We start from the raw sequence: 21,172 nt of genomic DNA, 5'->3' as shown, positions 1-21,172 counted from the left end.
CGTAGAACACAGAATTTCTAGTCAGTTTATAAAGTTAGTCATTTATTTTACAGTTTAATGCTTTGACATCTTGGAAGGGACTGCACTTTATTAACGCAAGTCACGTATATTTCAATCTAATTAACTGAACATTTTAATCGGAATCAGGTTAACAGGACGAGAAACATTTCCCAGTTTTCGAAAAACATGGTTTTTACATTTTTTGATCAGAAAATTTAACAAAATGTATTGGAAATGAAGATAATTTTACTTTTTATTATGATCGAATATAGAAAAGTATTATTGTATGTCACAAGTGTGCCTAAAGTGCCTGTGAAATAGTCCACGACTACAAAAACCATCAATGTATACGTTACTATATATCACTTGAAAAAAAAATTCTTTGATCTTAGTATGGCAGCAACAGTAAGAAATTGTTTATTTCATTAAAAATATATATACATAAAAAAGATATTTCACAGAACACTTTTGTACAACAAAAATGAATGATATGAGACAAACAGTATAGTTTTATGGACAGAAAATATGTTATGAAACTTTCTAACCTACAAATATCCAGTTTACCATATGTAATTTCACTATAATTAACAGATGCATATTGAAATAGAAAATATTTGGGTAAAATATACCATCGTTTGGATAGTCGAGAAACTTTAGATTTTGATCCTCATATTACAATTCAATATCAGCAACTGCTAAGCTCTCAGAAGTGCCAAAGGGCTCTCCAGACAAAGAGTGTCAGAAATTTCCGACAACACTGCTATATTGAGATGTCAGAAATTTCCGACAACACTGTTATAATGAGATGTCAGAAATTTCCGACAACAGTACCAATGTGAAATGTCAGAAATTTCTGACAACACTGTTATATTGAGATGTCAGAAATTTCCGACAACAGTACCAATGTAAAATGTCAGAAATTTCCGACAACACTGTTATGTTGAGATGTCAGAAATTTCCGAAAACAGTACCAATGTGAAATGTCAGAAATTTCCGACAACACTGTTGAGATGTCAGAAATTTTCGACAACAGTACTAAATTTCTGATAACACTGAGAATGACCATGACAAAATCTTGGTAAGAACTGTCCTCACTTCTATTAAAATGTGCATTTTAGTGCAAACAAATAAATGTTTTCTACATGTAGCAACTAAAAAAAAAAGTTTAATACCTCTATCCAATTTACAGAAAATGATAATGAAATTTGTCAAGAGAAAATTAGCAAATTAAAATATTTCTCAAGAACATTACAGTCGACACTGTATGAAGATGGGCCACATCCAATGAAGATTTAAACATTTACTACAATACAACAAGTTCGATAACAGACCCAAAAATTCTACACAGATTCACAAGGATATGCCGTTCGACTCCAACCATAACTGTCATTACAGTACACATTTTTTGGGTTTCAATTTAGATCATACAGAGTTGCATTCAGTTCAAGTTTAAAACTCTGGTTTACCAGCATTTTGACTTGCAATTAGTTGTGGGTAAATGCTAACACAAATTAGCCACTTTCACTACTGTCAACTTAAAATAAAAGAACCTATCAAAGATAATGTCACCCACTGAATAACCTTAAGAAGTCCCGTCTCAGATTTCTGCACATATTTTCATTACTTCAGTCACTGTCACTGTTGAGAAAAAAGTAAACGATAAACAAAAAAGGAATTGCATTTAAAAGACTAATTTGATAATCATTTCTCAAAAGCTGAAAAATCGCTTTATTTAATTACCTATTATGATAGAACACAGTTCATTCCAAAACTGAAACCACAAACTTTTTACAATGCAACTGTGCAAAACAGCCTACATTTTACATTACTGTTTATACCAGAATATTTTTGTGTGTTTTCTTATATTGCAAGAAATTGACACAAATTGCCTTATTTCTAGATAACTATATTGATATTTTAAATATACTGAATACAGTTAGTAAAAATATTGCCTGTATTAATATACGATTAATATAAAAACTAACCTGGCATTGAATTTGTCCAGCTCAGCATACTTTTTCTTAAGATTTTCTGAAGTGCCTTTCTTTAATTTGTTTGATTTAGTGAACGCAAAATCCCATAAAATACAAGACTCTACTTCAACTTCATCCTCCCATGCATTTCTATTTGCTCCAACCCCATGGTATGCTGATTTCCAAACACCTGTGTATGTCCCAACAAACCAATGTATTTTCAGTTTGCTGTCTGTCCTTGCAATGACTTGAGCTATCTGTGGCCTAGCATCATTATCAGGTGCCCAAACAGCAACCAGCATACCATCTTTAACTGAAATGAAGTCATCCATCTCCTGTACTTCAGGAACAACCTTCTTTCCTTGATTTCCAATAATGATCTAAATACGGTATACAAAAATAAAATTTTTGTCATTTTTTAAAAAGTAACCAACATCCACTCTAATAAAGGGATGTAACAAGTGAAAATAATAGATATTTGACTTTTCAAACTTAATGTGATTCTATGTACCATCAGTATGGCACTTACTGGATTACATGCACGGTTCAGATTCTGTTCAATTCTTCGTATATTTTCAGGCATTGCATCCAAATCTTCAGAATTTTGCCTTAACTGTTGTTTGGCCTCTGCTGCCTCTACTAAATCATGAAGCTGCCACCTTTCAGGAACATCTACGGGAGTCTGAAAATGACAGTCACAATAAAAAAACTTGCAAGTTATGAAAAATCAAACATTATAATGTTTAATAGTAAATTAACAATTAAAAATAGGCACATGGGCCTGTCACTCATCGGTGATTATAACTTTACCGTCTTGGGAAGTTAATTTTACCCCCAGGTGCAAATGTTTCTAAACTTTTTTGGGAGCAAGATGCTAGTAAAATAAGCAAATTTACAATAAACTTTGATTGTTTATGTTTTTATTAGCGCATTATTGCAATGTAACTATATATTTATGTTGATTTTGTTTTCACATTAACTTTACACACATTATCTATGATGTCAATCATACATTATTATGACCAATGCATTTGCTAAATTAGACTGTTCATGTTTTTTTCACACTGTCATCCAATTTTGTTTCGTCGTCACGACCGAGTGTCCAAGCGTCATGGTACAGTGTCGTTTCAGAGGCCTGGAAAGAACACTTTGCTAAAAACTGTAATTAGTGACTGACCAGATGTATAAATGCACATAGTTTGGTCAAAAGTCCAAGTATGTAAAACTCCCTTTTACACAAACGTTCCAGTGCGACCATGGATCCATAGAGAGAACATATAGGATTGTGGGTGTCAAGTGTTGCAATGCAGTGTACATGCGCGATGTCAAGTACAAATGGAACACCCGGTACTTACTTTTTCTAAATCCTTTATATTACTCATGAAATCTTTCCAAGATTGTACAGCATGAGATGGCATTCTGTGAACAAAACCATTTGGAATGGATCTTTCCAGGGCTTCAACATCTAATTTCATTAAACTTGGTACTACCCATTCTGGGGGGTCATCTATACATGGAGTACTCTAATATGAAAACATACACAGAAAGAACATTAGCTTTGCTAAATAAAGTTTAAAATTTTGTAACTGGGACTCATCTTGCAGTCACGCTAGTGCAAACCCTGAGCTTATCACAATCACACCTACACCTCCCAAACCTCCAATAATATGTGCCAACACATTTCTGTAGGTGTGACTGTGTTAAAATTAAAAAAAAATGCAGGTAACAGCACCTGGTGTTCTCGCCAGAAACAGGACACTGTGTAATCAATAAATTACTTATCAGTCTGATGGACTGAGGAGATAAAAATAAATTATTTCTAACTTACTTTGAAACATATTAGGCCTGGAACATCATCTTCACTAGTACACTGAGGTTCCCATGGGTCTGATGACCATAATCTATAATGCATGTATGTTTTCTGGTCAACTTTTCTGAATCGAAAGTTATGTGGCTTTGAATGTCCATTAAAATTACCATATAGATGTGGTATCAGCCATTCTTTTATATTTAGAAGTGGCCCCAATACCGCCACATTGATGGCAGGTGTATAGGCATTCTTGATAATACTTATCAAATCTGTAAATATACAATAATATTAGCATTACATGGATAACACACATTTACAGTCACAAATGAAACAGAAGAAGCAATCTGTTGGGATTTAACAAATAATTAAGACATTAGCAAACACTGTTCATTACAATCTAAATATGTAAAGTTTTTCAAAATGAATGTGTACCTAGATTTTACTATCAGTACATATGTTTTTGAATATTTTTATCTACATGTATTGCTTGCACAACGTACCTTCAACTGTATATGCATTATCTTTCCTGAGGCCTGTTGATATTTTAGAAAACATCTGATCAACATTTTCATGGGTATGACCAACCGGTAAAAAGTTGACATACACCTTCAGAAGAAAAACAGTAAATTGGAACTGTAACAATCATGTTTTATGTGCTGCATAGTTTTTATCTGATCTGATACAATTACAAATCTCAAAGATAAGTACAATACCAGAGATACTAGTAATTGAATTATGTGCTGTTCCTGTCTTGATAACTTAGAACCGCTTTCTAGGCTTCAAGCTAATGTAATATCAGCACTCTCCCAATATTCAGGAACTTACACGTTAAAATATTAACAACAGAAAAATAGTAATGTAACGGGGAGATCAAGCTATTTATTCAGAGTCCATGGTAAGTGCAAATCATAACCTACAATACTAAATATGCGAATAGGAAGTGAAGAAACATTGTATTTACCCATTTACTTCATCATAAAATATGAAAAAGATCAGGGTCCCTATAAAATATCACATGGTTTGTAGATGTTGTTCTACTGGTTGAAATAGGATATCTTTTCAGTAATAACTTGAATAAATACTTACCTCTTCAAATATATCTAGTTCCACTAATAATGACATGAAGCTGAGAACATAACGGTTTTTGTTTTCACGGAAACAGTTATCTAGTTGGAGATACAGTACTTTGGCAAGATGATTTTTGGCAGCAACTAGCACTTCTAACAGAACATTTAATGTTAAGTTGGAGTCATGTGGCACTTGATTAAAGTCAATATATACATATGGCAACTTCCCAGATGTCACACCTGTATGCACAATATTTCCTTGATGTTTGGGGTAAAAAAAACATTAAATGTTAGTACTAACATAGATATTCGCAAGATAAACTTGTAATGTAGTTCCTCTTACTCAATGGAAGTAGTATTTTAACTACTGTAAATATTGTACTCTACTCTTTAGTGAATGTTATGTCTCCACAAGTTATTTCAGTAAAATTTATAGTTCATCGAATGTTATGCAGGAGTACTGTAACTGATTATCTGTACAATTATATTTCCCAATCACAGCAGCTAAACAGTCAGTACAAAACAAACAATACCTGTAACATGTGACCTAAGTCTATGTAAATTAGAGGTTCCCTTGTCTTCTTTAATCAGATGTGGTAAATCAGTTTTATTTTGATCCATGCCATCTTGTATAATAGTCAGTATTTCGTCTGGCTCCTTCTCGGCTTTCTCTCTATGGTAATGGAATCGTTTACGCTCTTTTCTAGAAAGCATAAAGAGGATAAAGTAAGTGACTAACTTGAACTAAACCAACTCCACAATATGACAAAAAATGTGAATTAAAAAAACAACATCGATTCATAAAAATAAGTGCAGTCCCGATGATGCATTGTCAAACAGTCTGCCTTCTGCACATGCATACTTGCTAGACTCTCATAACATATTGAAGTTGTATTTTAATTTTTGTTAAAAACTAATCATTTTTTCTTTTCAAAAACATATGTATATATATTTTACTATACTTCATACAGTACAACGCGTGAAAACAGTAAATTTTAAAAAAGAGTTCTCGGCTACTTAGGGAGTCCCAAATAAACATGGTAAATCCAGACGACTACATACAGCCAAAACAAAGTCAGCTTGGACTTTCAGTTGTGGGACACGACAAAATAAACGCTGCCGATGATACATTTCGAGAATAAACGCAATCAAAGGCGCCGACCACGCACGTTGGAAATAAATAATAATTTTATTCAACACGAAAATCCACTACAGAGAATAATTTTATGGTTGTAAAACAAATAACAGAAATAACACTTCACGCAACTAATATCACAAATAACACAGTTTATTTTTCAAATTTTGACAAATTTCACTTTTTAATTTTTTATGGCATTGTATGAACATCTGTATTCTGTAAAAATTTGAAATTAAAATTATTAGTGGAACTCTGTTAAATTTGCATCAAAAAATTAATAAGTGAATGCATGTGGCAGTGTTGTTGTTTTAATTGGCTCATTTGCATAAATAGACATAACCGGTTGCCTATCTACAGTTGACTGACAGGGCATATGCAAATTACTGATCAGGGGTCAAACTCATCTAATACCATAAGCTAATGTTATTGTTTAGGACAAAGCAAAATTGAAGTACAGTTCACTCCAAGAGAACACGTTGCGACATGAAGTAACACCTGCCTTTTCACTCTGCAAACGCACACACAAGCACTATTTCCGTATATTGAATACGTTGGCAAAGAAAAAATACCAAAAGGAACAAGTTTAAATCATGTTTGTATTAACACAACACGAAAGCAGTTTCACAGTGAATACGAGTAATTACATTACGTGAGCATGATTACTAAAAACTGTGGCGTGATTGAAGGAGGCTGATGTTCTATTTATTTCCAATACATGTGGTTGGCGACTTTGATTGCGTTTATTTTTTAAATGTATCATAGGCTGAGTTTGTTTTGTTCTGTCTTGCAACTGAAAGTCCAAGCTAACTTTGTTTTGGCTGTAATGTGCTTTTGCCAAGTTTTTTCTGTCTTACCACACCATTTTTTGTTAGTTAATGCTTTAAATGTGCAACCAGACTCCCCAGGCCAATGTTAGTGAGCTACTCACTGTTGCATCTTGGGATTTAATTTGAACTAAGTCAAATAACTTAGCCATTTTTCAGGCAAAACCCACAGATGATTTCCTGGATTTCTCACAAATTGTGCACATGTTGGATTTAAGTTAAGGGTCAAATTAACCTACATAAGTTTACAAAAAGGTTTCAACTAAATATAAAACATAATAAGCCACAAAAAAAATCACCAAAAATTCAACGTCTGTCATAACATTGAAAATAAAGTTTTTATTTATGCGACAACCACTATGCTACCAGTGACTGGTAATTCTTTGATCCTGATCTGTGTGATTGACATGCCTATTGTCTGTACATGTGCGACTAATTTCTCTAAAAGGTGTAGTCTTTAATGTATAGGGTGAACATTTTAAGCGATAACATTTTGAATACCTACAAAGCGAATGTGAAAGCAACTGCTTCAAAGAAGAAGTCAGAAAATTAGAAATAAACAAATCCTCATCTTTATTGTTTTTTACCTACCATACCTTTATACAAATCTACCAATCCAGCAATAAAGGAATACAAATACTTACTCAACTTGATGGTTATGTAGAATTACCAATGCTCTAATTCTGTTTCTCTCCACAGCTGACTTTGCCTTCTGATACTGTTCATCTAATTGTACACATGTGCTACACGCTACAAACTCATTACCCTACACAAAGAAAAATCAATGCATATAACAAATCAAATTACCGGTACCAATTAAGAAAATATGTAATTTAACTCTGGAAAAATATCATGTATAAATTTATTATGTATAATTTATGTACATATTAAGGTGAACCACTTGAAGAAACGGGTCCAACTACATGTACAAAACTGTGTTAATGTGTTTTTATGGTGAATAAAAAAAATAAACATGTACGTACAGGGTGACAAATAGCTACCCACATACACACACATTCTCACTGAATAACGTAAAAATGACTAATTTCCACTGGGTTTTGGAAAATTTACCAGTCTGGTAAAATTTGTGGTTTGTTCAGTTAAACATTAAAGAATTCTTCACACAGTTTTATTTAATTAAGGTATAGATGCAGGCTCTATTATTATCCAAACAGTCTTGGCTATAGACTGTTAAAATTTTACATCAATGTGAATAGTGGAACATACTCAAAAAAAACAATTTTAAAATATAGAAAACAGGTACAAACATTCTCTCTTTTGAATGCTTAGCAAGATTTAGCAAGGCTGTACATAAATAATAAAAAAGAAACATGGCGAAAGAAAAAGTAATGACAGGATCTTCATATTATGTATTATTTAACTTTTTACAAAACAATAATAGGTTTAAACACAGTCCCTCTGGTTTAAGTTTGGAACTGTTACAGCCATTTTAATTATGAGCATGAACAAACTTCTTACTGAGCGAATGTTTATGCAGATTAGCCATTATCTCTACTTGTGTTTTTCAGTTTACCATGGAAGTTCAAATATAAATACATGTAGCTCTCACAATTCTTGTTTATTCCAAGTGAAACCTTAACACAACGTTTATTAGTTCAGGTGTATAGATAGTATGTTTTGTTTTCATATTACAAAGTTGTCAAGCAGGATGTGTGCCGTATATGTTCAATCCCGGTCAGTATTTCACACTTCGAATGTCATTGTCCGATAATACAAAGCTTTTAAAAATAAGCCCAGACGTCCTTTTGTTTGTAAATACATCGTCGAATAGTGTGTCAATTTTGCAATCAGTCAAATGTAGCAGGCAAAATTAACCAACATCGAATGAAAGGCTATGAAAAAAAATCTCAGATAACCAACTCTAAGAAAACCATTTGGATTGGTTGTATGGGGCACCGCCAGCTGGCATCGCTGTCGCTGGGTGCATATGATAGAGGGAAGTTGTGCAACCAAATTTGCCAAGTTCGCAGTTTTTCGCCGATAACAAAATAACTAAGGCAAAAACTCACGGTTTTCAGCATTTTTGTAATAAAGACATTATTCTCTATTAATAATCCGCCCAAAACAGTAAAATTTATATTAATTCTTGTGTTTTTTCGACGTTTTTCGAAAAACCTGCGATTAGGCTGCGAAAGTAAACAATCCGGAGGGGGTGAAACGGAAGAGCATTACCAGGCGACGGACGCTGGGCTCTTTGGCAACGACCGCAAACGTATCGTGTCCAGTCATTGGTTAGTCACATAGAGGTCAAAATACGCGTTCTATTTTTACGCATTAAATTTGGCTCTTCTCTCTATCATATACACCCAGCGATACCGATACCAGCTGACTGTGGAACATAAATACCCAAAGATAATAAATACCTTGCCAATGGTGAATTCTGACAAATGTGTTGTCCACATCCTGCAGAAATAATCATAGCAAATGGTGTCTTGTCTGCAAAAACCTCTCTGCTCGAATTCATTGATCATTCTTTCATACACCATAATTTTTGTCCAGGAACATGGTAAAACAACTTTGGTGTTGTGTGGCATGTAGTCGCCCATTCTCTCAAAATAAAAGCGCATCCATGCAATTGATGTTGAAGTTTTGTCACGCATGCCACCCCTGTATAAATTGCCGTGCTTCACAGTAATAATATCTCGGCGGAACAGCTTTTGGCACTCTCTGAATCTGTAGCGTGAGACATTGAACACCATGCACCAACAAAAAATACATACATCCTTTCCATAAATTCGCAAATTAGTTTCTGCATAAACTTTGCCTTTGATGTATCTTTTGAATGACGAATCTCGAATGACCTTCAAAATGAATTGTTTTTGCTTAGACTCGTTTAAATTTTTCATTTCCCGCTCGCACTGAAGCACGTCGTTCACGGTTAGATCTCGAATACAATAGTCATTGCAACATGTCTCACATAACACATCAACTGGGTTACGTATTGGCTGACTTAGTCGACGGCGCTTCGTGCTATAAGTTTTGTTTGGCGTAGAACTTGCTGCTGGTTCGGTCTGCGGGGAGTTGACAGCAACACCGCGTTCGCTGAAAGAGTCAATGCTCCTGCTACTGGTGCTTTCATCGAACTGTGTTCTTATACTTGTATCAGAAATAGAACTATCAAATACAGTGTGTATGGATGAGCGAGTATTCTCACCTTCAAGTGAATCGTCGAACAAAGTAACCACACTGTTAACAGATTCGTCGAATAATGTTGTAAACGAACACTCGTGGACACTCTCCATGATTCGACCATTCATAGTATTATTGGTGGTGTAAATTAACAATGACACGGGACACACATCAACTATAAAATCGTTGTAACTTTATAATCGGTATATTGGGAGAAAAACACCTACACACCAATTTTCCGGTCTACCGATTGCGCGTGTCATGTCAAGCGCCTAACTGGGCGAAAAGATTTTCACGAGGGGTTTTTATGTAGAATGTATAAAAATAGGTCAGGTAATTCTGACATGCAATGGGTCATGGATAAATATTTTCAGTGTTTCATTATATATTTATTAATACAAACATACCGATCACAACTGAATGACCACAAATCACATAATATGATACAACTTTTAACAAAACATCCCCCACACCAGTAAGTGAAACTGTCTTGAAATGTTGGCTCCCAGAATCCTCTATGAAGATGAGCAATACAGCTGGTTTAATTCCCGAGATCAAGATCCTGTAATCACACCTTCACTTTTGAACTGTAATTCTACACAGCGGAACTCACAGCTTGGGTGATTACCTCTTTTGTTTTAAAATGATTAATACCAACCAGCTCTCAGTGTTGGAGTCAGTCAGTTGCTTATCGTGCTTCTTGGTGTTTACGCTCAAGCGCTCGTACATACGGAACGTTACCAAATTACGCAGTCAACAAACGTGTTTATTTTCAAAATGGGAAGAAGGAGTTGGTGGTTAGAAGAGGACGGACCTAAAATATACGTTTATGTGAATGAAGGAAAGAAGAAAGACAGGCTCACCGATAGAAAGACTGGCGTCCCTTATCCTCATGTTGAAAATGTTGAAGTTTATCCAAAGAAAACCGACGCTGTGAAGGTATTTGTTTCATTAATTTATTTGTCTGTTTTACTTTCACGATCATGATGCAGTTTACCCAATTCCTGTACCGAAATTTATCGATGCTGGCATTGCATTATGCCTCGTAATGTCAGCATCAATAAATATCGGCGTAGGAGCTGTGTTAACTGTATCGTGCTTTATGACTGCGTCGAACTTAAAACTGTGAATAACCCAGAAATTACAGTTACTAGTAGTACCCATTTTGTATGCATGAGTGTAGGATTCATTACTGAAAATATTATACTGGTCCCCTCAAAAGAGAATGGGAAACTAAACTACACGTATGTAAAAAAAAAAAAAAATACTAGTAGTTGGATCACTATGTTTTCCCCGTCCTTGAGGCATAGTTTAATCCAAATCCAAACAAATACATTTCAGCCATGAAACTGTGGCAAAGACCCAAAAGTATACCCCTCAAAACCTATGCAAACTTTCTTTATTCTCTGTATTGCTTAGTCAAAATTATAACTGAAATATCAGATTTTGTGTTGCTGTTGTTGTATATCATAGATGGTTCAGATAAAAGAGAATTTTTTCTATAAGACAGACCGGAAATGGAAACAAGACAAAAACAAAAGATTTTTCAAGTTAGCATGGGGGAAATATTGTTGCTAAGTATTATCGTCAGGGAAAGCTATTGTTTAAGCTAGTCTGTGATTGGTTGCTGTGATGTAGGCTTGACTTGGGGAATTCCTGGTAACAGACGAAAATAACCATTTTGCTTTGAATTCATGGTTTTTGTACTTTGTCCAATGCATTGCATCGCACTATAACGTTTGCATCTGCCGAAATGTCGGTCATTGTTTTTTTTACATTTGCTGCGTACAAGTTTTATTTATGACAGTACCCGATGCCTGTCTCGTGTGAACTAGAATGATCCAGCATGGCTTTCGATTAAATATTTAGAACATCCTCTTTATGATAATCTCTTCTACACATCTCGTGAATAGTGCAGTTGGGTTTAGTTAATGGATCAAATTAACCACTTTTGTCAAGAGCTTTTAAGAAAATATAACAGGCAATATAACTTTAAAGTGTTCCAGTTGAAAGTTCACATTGGCTGAGCTGGAATGATGCATATAGTCGGTGGATCAGATGTTGTCATGGATTTTATGTAATATACTGTGGAATACTTTATTTTCACTGGAATTAATTTTCGCTGAAAAGGCTTTTTGGGCGTTTTTTATGGAATTTATTTTCACTGATTTTTGATGATATTCTATATTCGCTGGATTTTATTTTCACGGAATCATCCCTTCAGCGAAAATAGCGAAAATAAATTCCAAGCGAAAATAAAGTATTCTACAGTACCAGAATAATATTATAAAAGTTAGTATTACCAGTAGCTAATATATCAGCATGCAAACACATAATTTTTATTATTATAAATAAAAAAACAAACATTTTAATAAAACCTGTGGAAGTAATGTTGCATTTACATTGTATGTAGTGTTGTGTAACTTAATTGTGTCTTAATTACATATAAAAAAGTTTATAAACAATGAAAAAAATGCCTCTTAACATGTAACAAATTGAAATTAAATGTAGAGAGTTGTTTAATTTCACCTAGAGTACGGCTATAATAGTGTCAATATGTTCTTTTTTTTTGCAGTTTTTTTTTCATTCAGATTCTGGATCTTCCATTACTTGCCCATATGTATTGGAACGTACATACTTTGAATGGAATAAGTCACAGTATAGCAAAAAGTTTAAAGAAACAAGTAATGTAAGAGAGTTTGTTTCTTTGTTCAGTGAAATGCTTTCTACAAATACTGAACGAAATACTGCTCCAGGAAATTCCAGTGACTCTTGTAGTGATGTTGAAGATATGTCTTTATCGAGTGACAGTGCTTCATGTAGTGAGAGCAGTGATAAGTCATTTGAGAAAGCGTGAGTATTGAATTATTTTCATACCACCATATTTATTCTGTTATCAGTCCCATTATCGTTTACCACGCCCTTTTGTGACGGCTACTCGGCCTTCCTACAAAAACCATGGTGAATATCATGCAGTTTTCCCATATGTACAAAATCCTGCAAACAACCAATCAAAAAGTCCCCTTCTAAATGAAGGGACCCAATCACAGAGAGTATTTCTTGTAAATGTTCTTGTTCATGATAGTTCAATGAAATGTTTCTGATGTGCTTTTTACCTTGCCTGTAGTATATATAGAAGGTAAGGTATGGTAGTGGAAAGATTTTGTCATTTTCCTAATCATTTTATAATTTATATATGTTACAAACAAACATGCAAGGATAACCAAATTTGATATTGGAGTACTGCAATGCATAATTAATGAGATATGGTTGCTGATTGGTTTTTCTTCCAGGTGCCATAACTTCAGTGATTTTTATCTGATGTCTTTAAAAATTTACTTGACTATGCAGGCATAATTAATAAAATACAGTATAAAGCTTCTCCATTAACAATACATTAAAATATTTATTTCTACTTTTAATTTAAGCAATTATATTTCTGGTGTCTATCTGTATCAAGGATTTTGTCAGAATATCAATGGTCTCACCAATTTTTTCATTTAAAACAAATTTTCCATGTTATGGTGATTTTTTTTTTATGTGTGTATATAACCATGGTGGTAAAAAAAGACCTCCATGATATAACATACTAAATTTGTGTGTTTATAACATACTAAATTTTCACCCAAATCTGTGAATAATATGCTAACAGACATTTCATTTTTATAAATTTCTCATTTTTAGGGTCAGAAAGGCCAAACGTCGTATCAGTGACAGTACAAAAGATGTTAGTGTGGTGTCACTCAAACGTCAAAAATATAACACAGATATAGAAGAATGCAAACAAGATACACAATCAACTGTTCAACATGCTTTTTGTGGTATGTGCATATATTTTTATCATTGTAGACCATTGCACTTTAACTACATATCTTTTTCCAGGTAGAGGTGCCTGGTTCTAAATCAAATCTTAAAAAATTCATGATCTTTTTTGATTTAATTACACACTCAAAAACAGCATATTTTAAGATATCTTTTCACATAAAAGATCAACTCTGTGCTTACATAATATCAACATAAATAAATAAATGCCTCCAACACGATGACATGTCCAATTTTCACAGAGAGTGTTATTTCAGTGAAAGATCTTTATACTCTCTGGTGATCATCACTGCAGTTACAACTTACAAATAACATGCTACCTGTTTCATCTTTCTAGTGATTGTCTTAGAATGGCATAAGTAACTGTCTGGTGATATTGATTTAGAATAATAACCTTATTTCTACCTTTTTTGCCATTATGTTTTGTAGGTCATTTCCTTATATCTGTCAGAGCACTACAAGGTGGCCAACAAATCAGAGTACCAGATAAAGTATTTTTAGACAAATTAGTGAAATCCATGGAAAAATACAAAGATGAGTCCTATCAGCCGCTGTGTTTATTGGTAAAAGATGTTTCCTCTGCTGAACAGTTTGATGGAGCTAAGGTATTATATTTATTGTTGTTGTTTTTTTGAGTGTGTGGAAATACTGATAATATTGTTTCTTTAGATAGTCAAGCCTATATCCGAAAAATACACATTAAGACAGACGGGTTTAAACCCCAACTAAATGTATGCAAATTAGTCATCCAACCTCATTCACTGCAACAGGAAACAAAAAGACGAAGGAATGAACCACAAGCGTTTGTTAGAAATGGCTTTGTTTTGATTACAAAAGTTACTTTTCACTTAGTAGTAGCCCAATTTATCGATATACTTTTTGTAAATAGATAAAACTTAGTTGCTATGTCATCAAATTTGTTTTTCACCATTCCCAGATCATGATCCCCTCAAACACTAGTTAATGTACTCGTTAATGTACGGGTCTTACCAATTCATAGAATGAAGATGAACATACGGCCTAGCTGATCGAATTGTGTGGGTTTAGGCATGGAGCTGTAAAAAGACAGCTTCCTGGTTAGGTTGCCTATACTAGCCCACATTTAGGTATGCTATAAGCGGACACACATTTTGCTTTGTGAATGTGCCAAAGTTTTTAATTCTGTTTACTCAGTAAACAAAACATTTAGGTAGGCCTAAGTGAAATGCATGTGTGAAGCTAGCAATACCATTAGGACAGATCTTCTATTGGTTGAAATTTCTTTTTTCAGTTGTTTTAAAAATAAAAAATTAGAGATATAAAATAAGATATAAGATCCTAATTTCTGTTATCCTCTCTGGCAGGGCATATCTTATGATCTAGTTTTTGGACTATCATATTTTTATAACTGGTATGAGTGCAGTATTTGGAAATCTAGGTTGGCTAAGTGGGGAAATCATTAGTGACCTGCATGTTTACTTATATCTTAGCAGATTGATTTTAATACAATGCTCTGCTCTGCCTTCATAATCTTATTTTTTTTGTTTCCCTACCAATTAGAGAAATGGTTACCAATATGATGTCATAGGTGGACAACACACATTATTGGCAATTCAGGAGTTAGCCAGAAAATTCCCACAGGATGAAAAGCTCAAAACTGTAAACTGTGTTGTTTATGCTGGCCTCAATAATGAGGAAAGAAAGTGGTTGGGGGTGAGACACAACAAGACAGGAGAATTTCGTCATGCACTTTCTCTGAAAGAAAAGGTAAATTGACAACTATTCCACATTAAGTAATCAAATTGACTTAAATTGGTTCTCCATTTCTAATAGATGACTGTCTTCTCATCTCATCAAATTCACACACAAAAACTAAAACACTTAGAGGAGGGTTACAAAAAAGCAGGTCATGAACAAATGTGTGATATTTTGTTGTGCCCACATTACTACCACAATATAATTACAGTTTATACCTAAAAATAACTATGACAGAATTTGGTTTAATGGTAGCACAGTTGAGATGAATATGATAGCTTTGAAATTTTGTTAATGGATCATGAAACCAGAGATAAAAGAGAATTAAAATGGGGGGGGGTCTAAAAAATGTTGTGCCACCAACCTGAGGATTTTTATAGATCGGTGGGCCCACTTACAGATCCAAAAAATAAAACAGATGTTACAATAACACAACATTCTGATTTTGAGGTGGAACCCATGTATGCAGGTAACAAATAAGCCTAGCCGCTTCACGGCCTGGTATTGAACCCAGGTCGCAGAGATGCAAAGCGAGTAAGTGTGTCACTGCGCCAACCTACATCCCCACTTTATAGTAGATAATTATTATTATTTATTATAATTTTTTCAACTTTTGTGGAAATCATTACTTTTGACATTTTCTCTCAAATCTTCATTCGGGCTCCTTTTATGTATAATATGAAGATAACCTAAAAAAATTATGTTACGGTAGTTTGCTACCACCACTAAGGTTCAGAATTCCATCACAATATTTTATTTATATATAATTACTCATTAGAGCAAAAGTGATCAATAAATTACTTTTTTTGTTCAAAGAAAAACTGTCTTGTAATATGCAAAAATGGTATATTTTACAAATATCTCCATAGAAAACAGGGGTGAAGCTCTATTTATAATAAAAAAAAAATTTATGTCAGATTTTAGATATGAATTTTTCACCCCATGTCGCCATGCAAAAGGATCCAATGGTAGAATGCTCAACATCTGTCATTTTTATAGATTTTTGTAGTAAACTATTTTAACACTTCATGATTTCCACCTTCCTATAGGTTATGATATGTTATGGAAGAAGAAAAGAAATGCCCAAAGATACAAAAACAACATTGTGGAAAGAGTCGTGCAAAGTTATACTGAATGAGGTATTGTTGCTCTTATGTATATGTATCTTGTGTTTTCACTTACTGACACAAAGTAATTGTTTGTCTTTTGCCGATTTGCGGTGCATTCAATGTTCTGTGGGGTGGCATATTTGTACAGAGCAATTCTGACTACTGAGTTCAGTATGAAAAAAGCTAAAATATGAAAATGTTGCATCTGTTCACTTAATTTATCCCATTTTCTAAACTGAGTTAGAATTCATAGGTCTCCTTGAAGCCTATGTCACAACTTTGAAATAAAGGTGCCATAATTTGCCCAGGGGTCTAACTCAAAAAACTGGTCTGGTATGCATGTCTGTTGAAAAGGGCGTTAAAAAGGCATGTGATACCACAAACCTGGACAAAACAATTACCACTCAATGCATTTAGGGTATGTATTTTACCCATTGTAACAAGGAAAATGGTATGGAATTTTTTACTTATTTAGGGTCATTTATGAAACCTCGTTCACAGACATGGGTTTCAGGTGCTCCCACCCGACAGAATAATTTGCTTTATTTTACCAAATAACCAACTGTGCATTGTAAGTTGAGCTGTTTTTTTTCAGTTAAGTGTTCACTTTGATATATTAACTATTCATTTGTTTCAGGATAAGAACAGCCAAACTTTAGACGTTGCATGTGCTTTGGCATCTTATGATGGTTTACTCTATAACAAAATTATGGAACTGTTTGAAAAATATGAAGATGGAGATCTCAAAGAACAAAGAATTAAAAAGAAAGACCAAGGACACAAGCCAGATATAAAGCCATACAAGTTTAAATACTTAAAGAGTTTAGATGCAGACACAGTGCTGGCATTGGTGTCAGATGTTGTAGACAAAAACCTGTCATTGACAGCATTTGAAAAAGAGAGCCAAATTCTGACTAAGCTCTCATTAATACAAAGAGCATTCATACAAATGATGGGAGTAGAAACGTGGAAGGAAGCCATGGAGTTGTTTCCAAAAGAGACACAAAGAGAGAACTTGAGCAGGTTCACAAAGTTACCTTTCAGACCAAATATTCCTGATACCTTTGTCAGATACTGTCAAAGTATTAGAAAAAGAAATGATAAGGACTCGAATACAGTTCAAGAGTGCCTATATGGTATAGATGGTTCAAAAGGTATTGTTTTGCACCATGATGTACTGAAGCTGTCACCTAAGACTTTAAAAGAGAATGGTGTTAAATCAAATGGTTTTGACTGTGTAATAGTGGATGTACCTGATGTAAGTATTAATAGTTATCATAAGTTGTTTAAAAATAATACAATGATAGTTTAGATTCATTGAAGTTGTATTGCTTTTTATTTTTGTTAAAAACCGATCACTTCCACTTTTCCAAAATTTTATACTACATGCACTGTCACTCATAAAAATAATTTAAAATTATCAGAAGTTCGGGTGCCTCAAAGAGTGTTGTACCGAGGCTGCAACCTTGCGCTATTACCCCAAACTCAGCTGAAAGGGCATTTTAGTACACTAATTTTTCCAGTAATGTATTGTCTGAGAGGGGTTGTGTTTACAAGTCAATGTGCGCCACATCAAACAATGCTGGTCATAATTTATTGCTATTACCGAAAAAAAACAAAACATAAAAGATGAGCTGTCCAACATGTACCAGTTTTTGTTTTTGTTAGCATCTGGAAAGCCCAGGCGTTGAGACAGAGCTCTGTGCCCAGGCAGTTGCTCTTCGCAGAGCTGTGAAAAAAATAAGTAAATGCATGTGCGGGGGGAGATTAAAATACTGTAAAACATGTCTTTTTAGCTAACATGTTATTTTAGCTAATTTATAATTCAGGTAATTCAAGATGTTGCTAATTTAGAATAAAGTACAATATATATCCTAACAATAAGATTGTTGGCAGTTTAGATTCAGTTAATTCATGCATGGAGTCAAATTCGCTAAAATGCATGTAGCTACATTTGTATTTAAACGTGTTTCAAAGCAGTTAGTAAAATCTGTCTTGTTGTTTCTTATTCAGCCATTGTCAGTTATTACACTTCATTTTTTTCCAGGAATGGCTAACCGAGGAAATAAAAGAGTTGGTAATAACTGTAAAAACAATCAACACCAGCATTGACAATTATAGACTTGTCCTGTTATGTGACACCAGTCTGATGACTAGAATAAAAGGAGAACTTATAAAAACAAATACTTTTACTAAAGTGGAGGAAATATTTTATTATGTAGAAAATACAAGGAAAGGTGAGCCATATATGTTTTACCTAATTTGTAAATGAATCCTTCTGTCTATTCTCAGGTCGTATTAAATAATATAGTATTAATGGACTACTTAGATTGTCACCTTGGGGCTGGGGCAAATAAATATAGTTGTTACTTATAGTTGTTACATTTTCTCTGCAGAACCAACATCAATATTAACAGAGTCTGTCCATGGGGTGGTGATTGCGTACTATGCAGAAAATGGAGTCATCACACTTGACCAGGTCCATGTGGATGAGCCACAACACAATTTTTGGATTGTAAAAGCAGAGTCAGTCATAAAAGATGGCGAGGGGGATGTTGTTTCGAAGAAGCAAAAGCCGCAGCAGCTGTACGAAAAAGTCATCAAACTTTGCAGTAGCAAATCAGCATGGATTTTAGATGGGACATGTGGAGCAGGTGATTAGAAATAAGAAATTACTGTAGAATACTTTATTTTCACTTGAAATTTATTTTCGCTGAAGAGATGATTCCGTGAAAATAAAATCCAGCGAATATATTATAATTTCCTGTATTTCACATTCAACTCATCAAAAAATCAATGAAAATAAATTCCATAAAGAACGCCCAAAAAGCCTTTTCAGCAAAAATTAATTCCAGCGAAAATGAAGTATTTCACAGTATTATAAATTATAAACCACCTTTCAATACAACAAAACGTCTTCCACTTTACTGAAATGATTAGGTGTTTCTGTTGTGAATAGCCAAAATAACTTACCATTGAGCATGTTTTCCAAAGAGAAGCTCAAATTATCCTTATAGACTGTTTTAGGAGGCATTCCTGGTGACCTTTTTGGTGGCTTAAAAGATGAAGCTTTAGCGGAGAATGTTCTAAAGTTGCATGACCAATGTCATCAGACTTGTTCTTATTCGTGTGATTGCATGTGATTGGGTGTTCTCAGTGCCTGTGGTAACACTGTTATGGTATTCTTTTAAATATTGGATTTTAGATGTGCATTTCAAAAAGTGTGTGCAGTGAAAATTTTAAAAGTTTAAAATTTGTCTCATTCTATTATGTAACAGGAACTGGTATAATGGTGGGGCTTCTGCACAGTAGAAATGTTGTTGGAGTCGATATCAACGAAAAATGTGTAAACTACTGTAAAGTAAGATGTGATGGAGTTGCAGACTTCCTTGAAGATGACACAGAACAGGACCCACATAATTAGTGTCATTAACTTGCGTATTGTTATAGACAATGCATGTGTCATTTCATGTCAAGATTTTAAATTCTCAATTCTTTGTGAATATTTTCGTCATTTCCAACTTCTTGTAAAAAACGCAAGTTTGATTGCTTTGATATTAATTTTGATGAATATTTTTGTAAGTTTTAGTAAAAAGTAACATTTTCAACTTCTTGTTGCAAATCGCAAGTCTGATTGCTTTGATATTTAATACATATATAGGTACTACTTGTGGATTTTTCTCATTGTTTATTTTGTGATGATATCTTTAATTCTCTTATTTTAGTGAATATTTTTGTAATTTTTGGTTTATTTTTGATTAAGTTATATTTTTGTTGAAAACAGCAAGTCCCATTGCTTGATACTATACATATTGTTCATTTTCTAATGATATCTTCAGTTCTTTAATTGAAAATTATGTACATTGATAACAGCTGAACTATCTCAGCCTACAGGCTGCTTGTAATTGTATTTTCTATTCCCTGTGTTATGGTGATATATTTTACACAGAATGTTCACTTACATAGACCTGTATTTGATTACAATTGCTTTTTTCAATTTAGTACTAATATTTAATAAATTGAAATACTTCCTAACGAGAACTAGGTGGTGTGGTCTTTTTTACTTTCTGAATATGAATGTCAGAAATTTCTGGCAACCTTGGCCTAGATCACAGATGTCAGAAATTGTTGACAACTTTCGGCCAGAGCGCAGATGTCAGAAATTGTTGACAGCCTTCGGCCAGAGCACAGGTGTCGGGAAATTTTTGACAACCTTCGGCCAGAGTACAGATGTCAGAAATTTTTTTGACAACCTTTGGCCAGAACAAAGATGTCAAAAATTTCTTGCAAACTCCCTCACACAAAGACTGCAGTAGCATGATAAGTGGTCTTACAAAATTTGTCAGGAGTTCGGCTTTTGGTGAGCTGTCATTTCACATAGTTTAATTTTGAATTTTATCTTGGCAAATAATCAAAAATTATAAGGTATGATTACAATATTGTGAAAAAGACACAAAATTATCGTAAATGTATACAAGTTGGGGCACATTTTATGAAAACTGTTTATTATTGCTAAAATGTTGCAAATATGTGAAAGTTCTCAAA

At 33.8% G+C, this 21,172-nt stretch overlaps 2 protein-coding genes across 2 annotated transcripts; one reads left to right on the top strand and one right to left on the bottom strand.

Moving 5' to 3' along the window:
• Positions 1-401: 401 nt before the first annotated feature.
• On the bottom strand, positions 402-9,485 carry LOC146729985 (uncharacterized). Its single transcript, XM_085494635.1, has 10 exons — positions 9,197-9,485; positions 7,457-7,578; positions 5,384-5,553; positions 4,870-5,108; positions 4,284-4,389; positions 3,802-4,052; positions 3,329-3,496; positions 2,503-2,655; positions 1,986-2,353; positions 402-1,638 (listed from the first exon to the last, which is right to left on the bottom strand). The coding sequence occupies exons 1-10, from the start codon at positions 9,431-9,433 to the stop codon at positions 1,626-1,628; spliced, it is 1,827 nt and encodes a 608-aa protein (XP_085350761.1). The 5' UTR covers positions 9,434-9,485; the 3' UTR covers positions 402-1,625.
• An 859-nt stretch (positions 9,486-10,344) lies between these two features.
• On the top strand, positions 10,345-20,668 carry LOC102805610 (uncharacterized). The gene is made up of 10 exons (XM_006815758.3): positions 10,345-10,901; positions 12,538-12,815; positions 13,647-13,783; positions 14,214-14,389; positions 15,324-15,530; positions 16,568-16,657; positions 17,265-17,885; positions 18,675-18,864; positions 19,024-19,281; positions 19,906-20,668. Exons 1-10 carry the CDS (start codon positions 10,740-10,742, stop codon positions 20,049-20,051), a joined length of 2,265 nt encoding a protein of 754 aa, XP_006815821.3. The 5' UTR covers positions 10,345-10,739; the 3' UTR covers positions 20,052-20,668.
• The last annotated feature ends 504 nt before the right edge of the window (positions 20,669-21,172 follow it).

This window comes from Saccoglossus kowalevskii, chromosome 20, assembly GCF_978046115.1.
Source record: "Saccoglossus kowalevskii chromosome 20, keSacKowa6.1, whole genome shotgun sequence".
NCBI classification, from domain to species: domain Eukaryota; kingdom Metazoa; phylum Hemichordata; class Enteropneusta; family Harrimaniidae; genus Saccoglossus; species Saccoglossus kowalevskii.
Note: the sequence above shows the minus strand (reverse complement) of the source record. Positions and strands in the feature narration are given on the sequence as shown.

Bases quoted from the DNA above. Each gene is read 5' to 3' on its own strand.
- LOC146729985 (XM_085494635.1), bottom strand. From the start codon at position 9,433: ATGCGTGACAAAACTTCAACATCAATTGCATGGATGCGCTTTTATTTT. The intron at 5,554-7,456 runs GTAAGTATTTGT...TATGCTTTCTAG, and splicing joins CTACATAACCATCAAGTTGA to AAAAGAGCGTAAACGATTCC. The intron at 5,109-5,383 runs GTATTGTTTGTT...CCAAACATCAAG, and splicing joins ACTTAGGTCACATGTTACAG to GAAATATTGTGCATACAGGT.
- LOC102805610 (XM_006815758.3), top strand. From the start codon at position 10,740: ATGGGAAGAAGGAGTTGGTGGTTAGAAGAGGACGGACCTAAAATATAC. The intron at 13,784-14,213 runs GTATGTGCATAT...TATGTTTTGTAG, and splicing joins TGTTCAACATGCTTTTTGTG to GTCATTTCCTTATATCTGTC. The intron at 19,282-19,905 runs GTGATTAGAAAT...ATTATGTAACAG, and splicing joins AGATGGGACATGTGGAGCAG to GAACTGGTATAATGGTGGGG.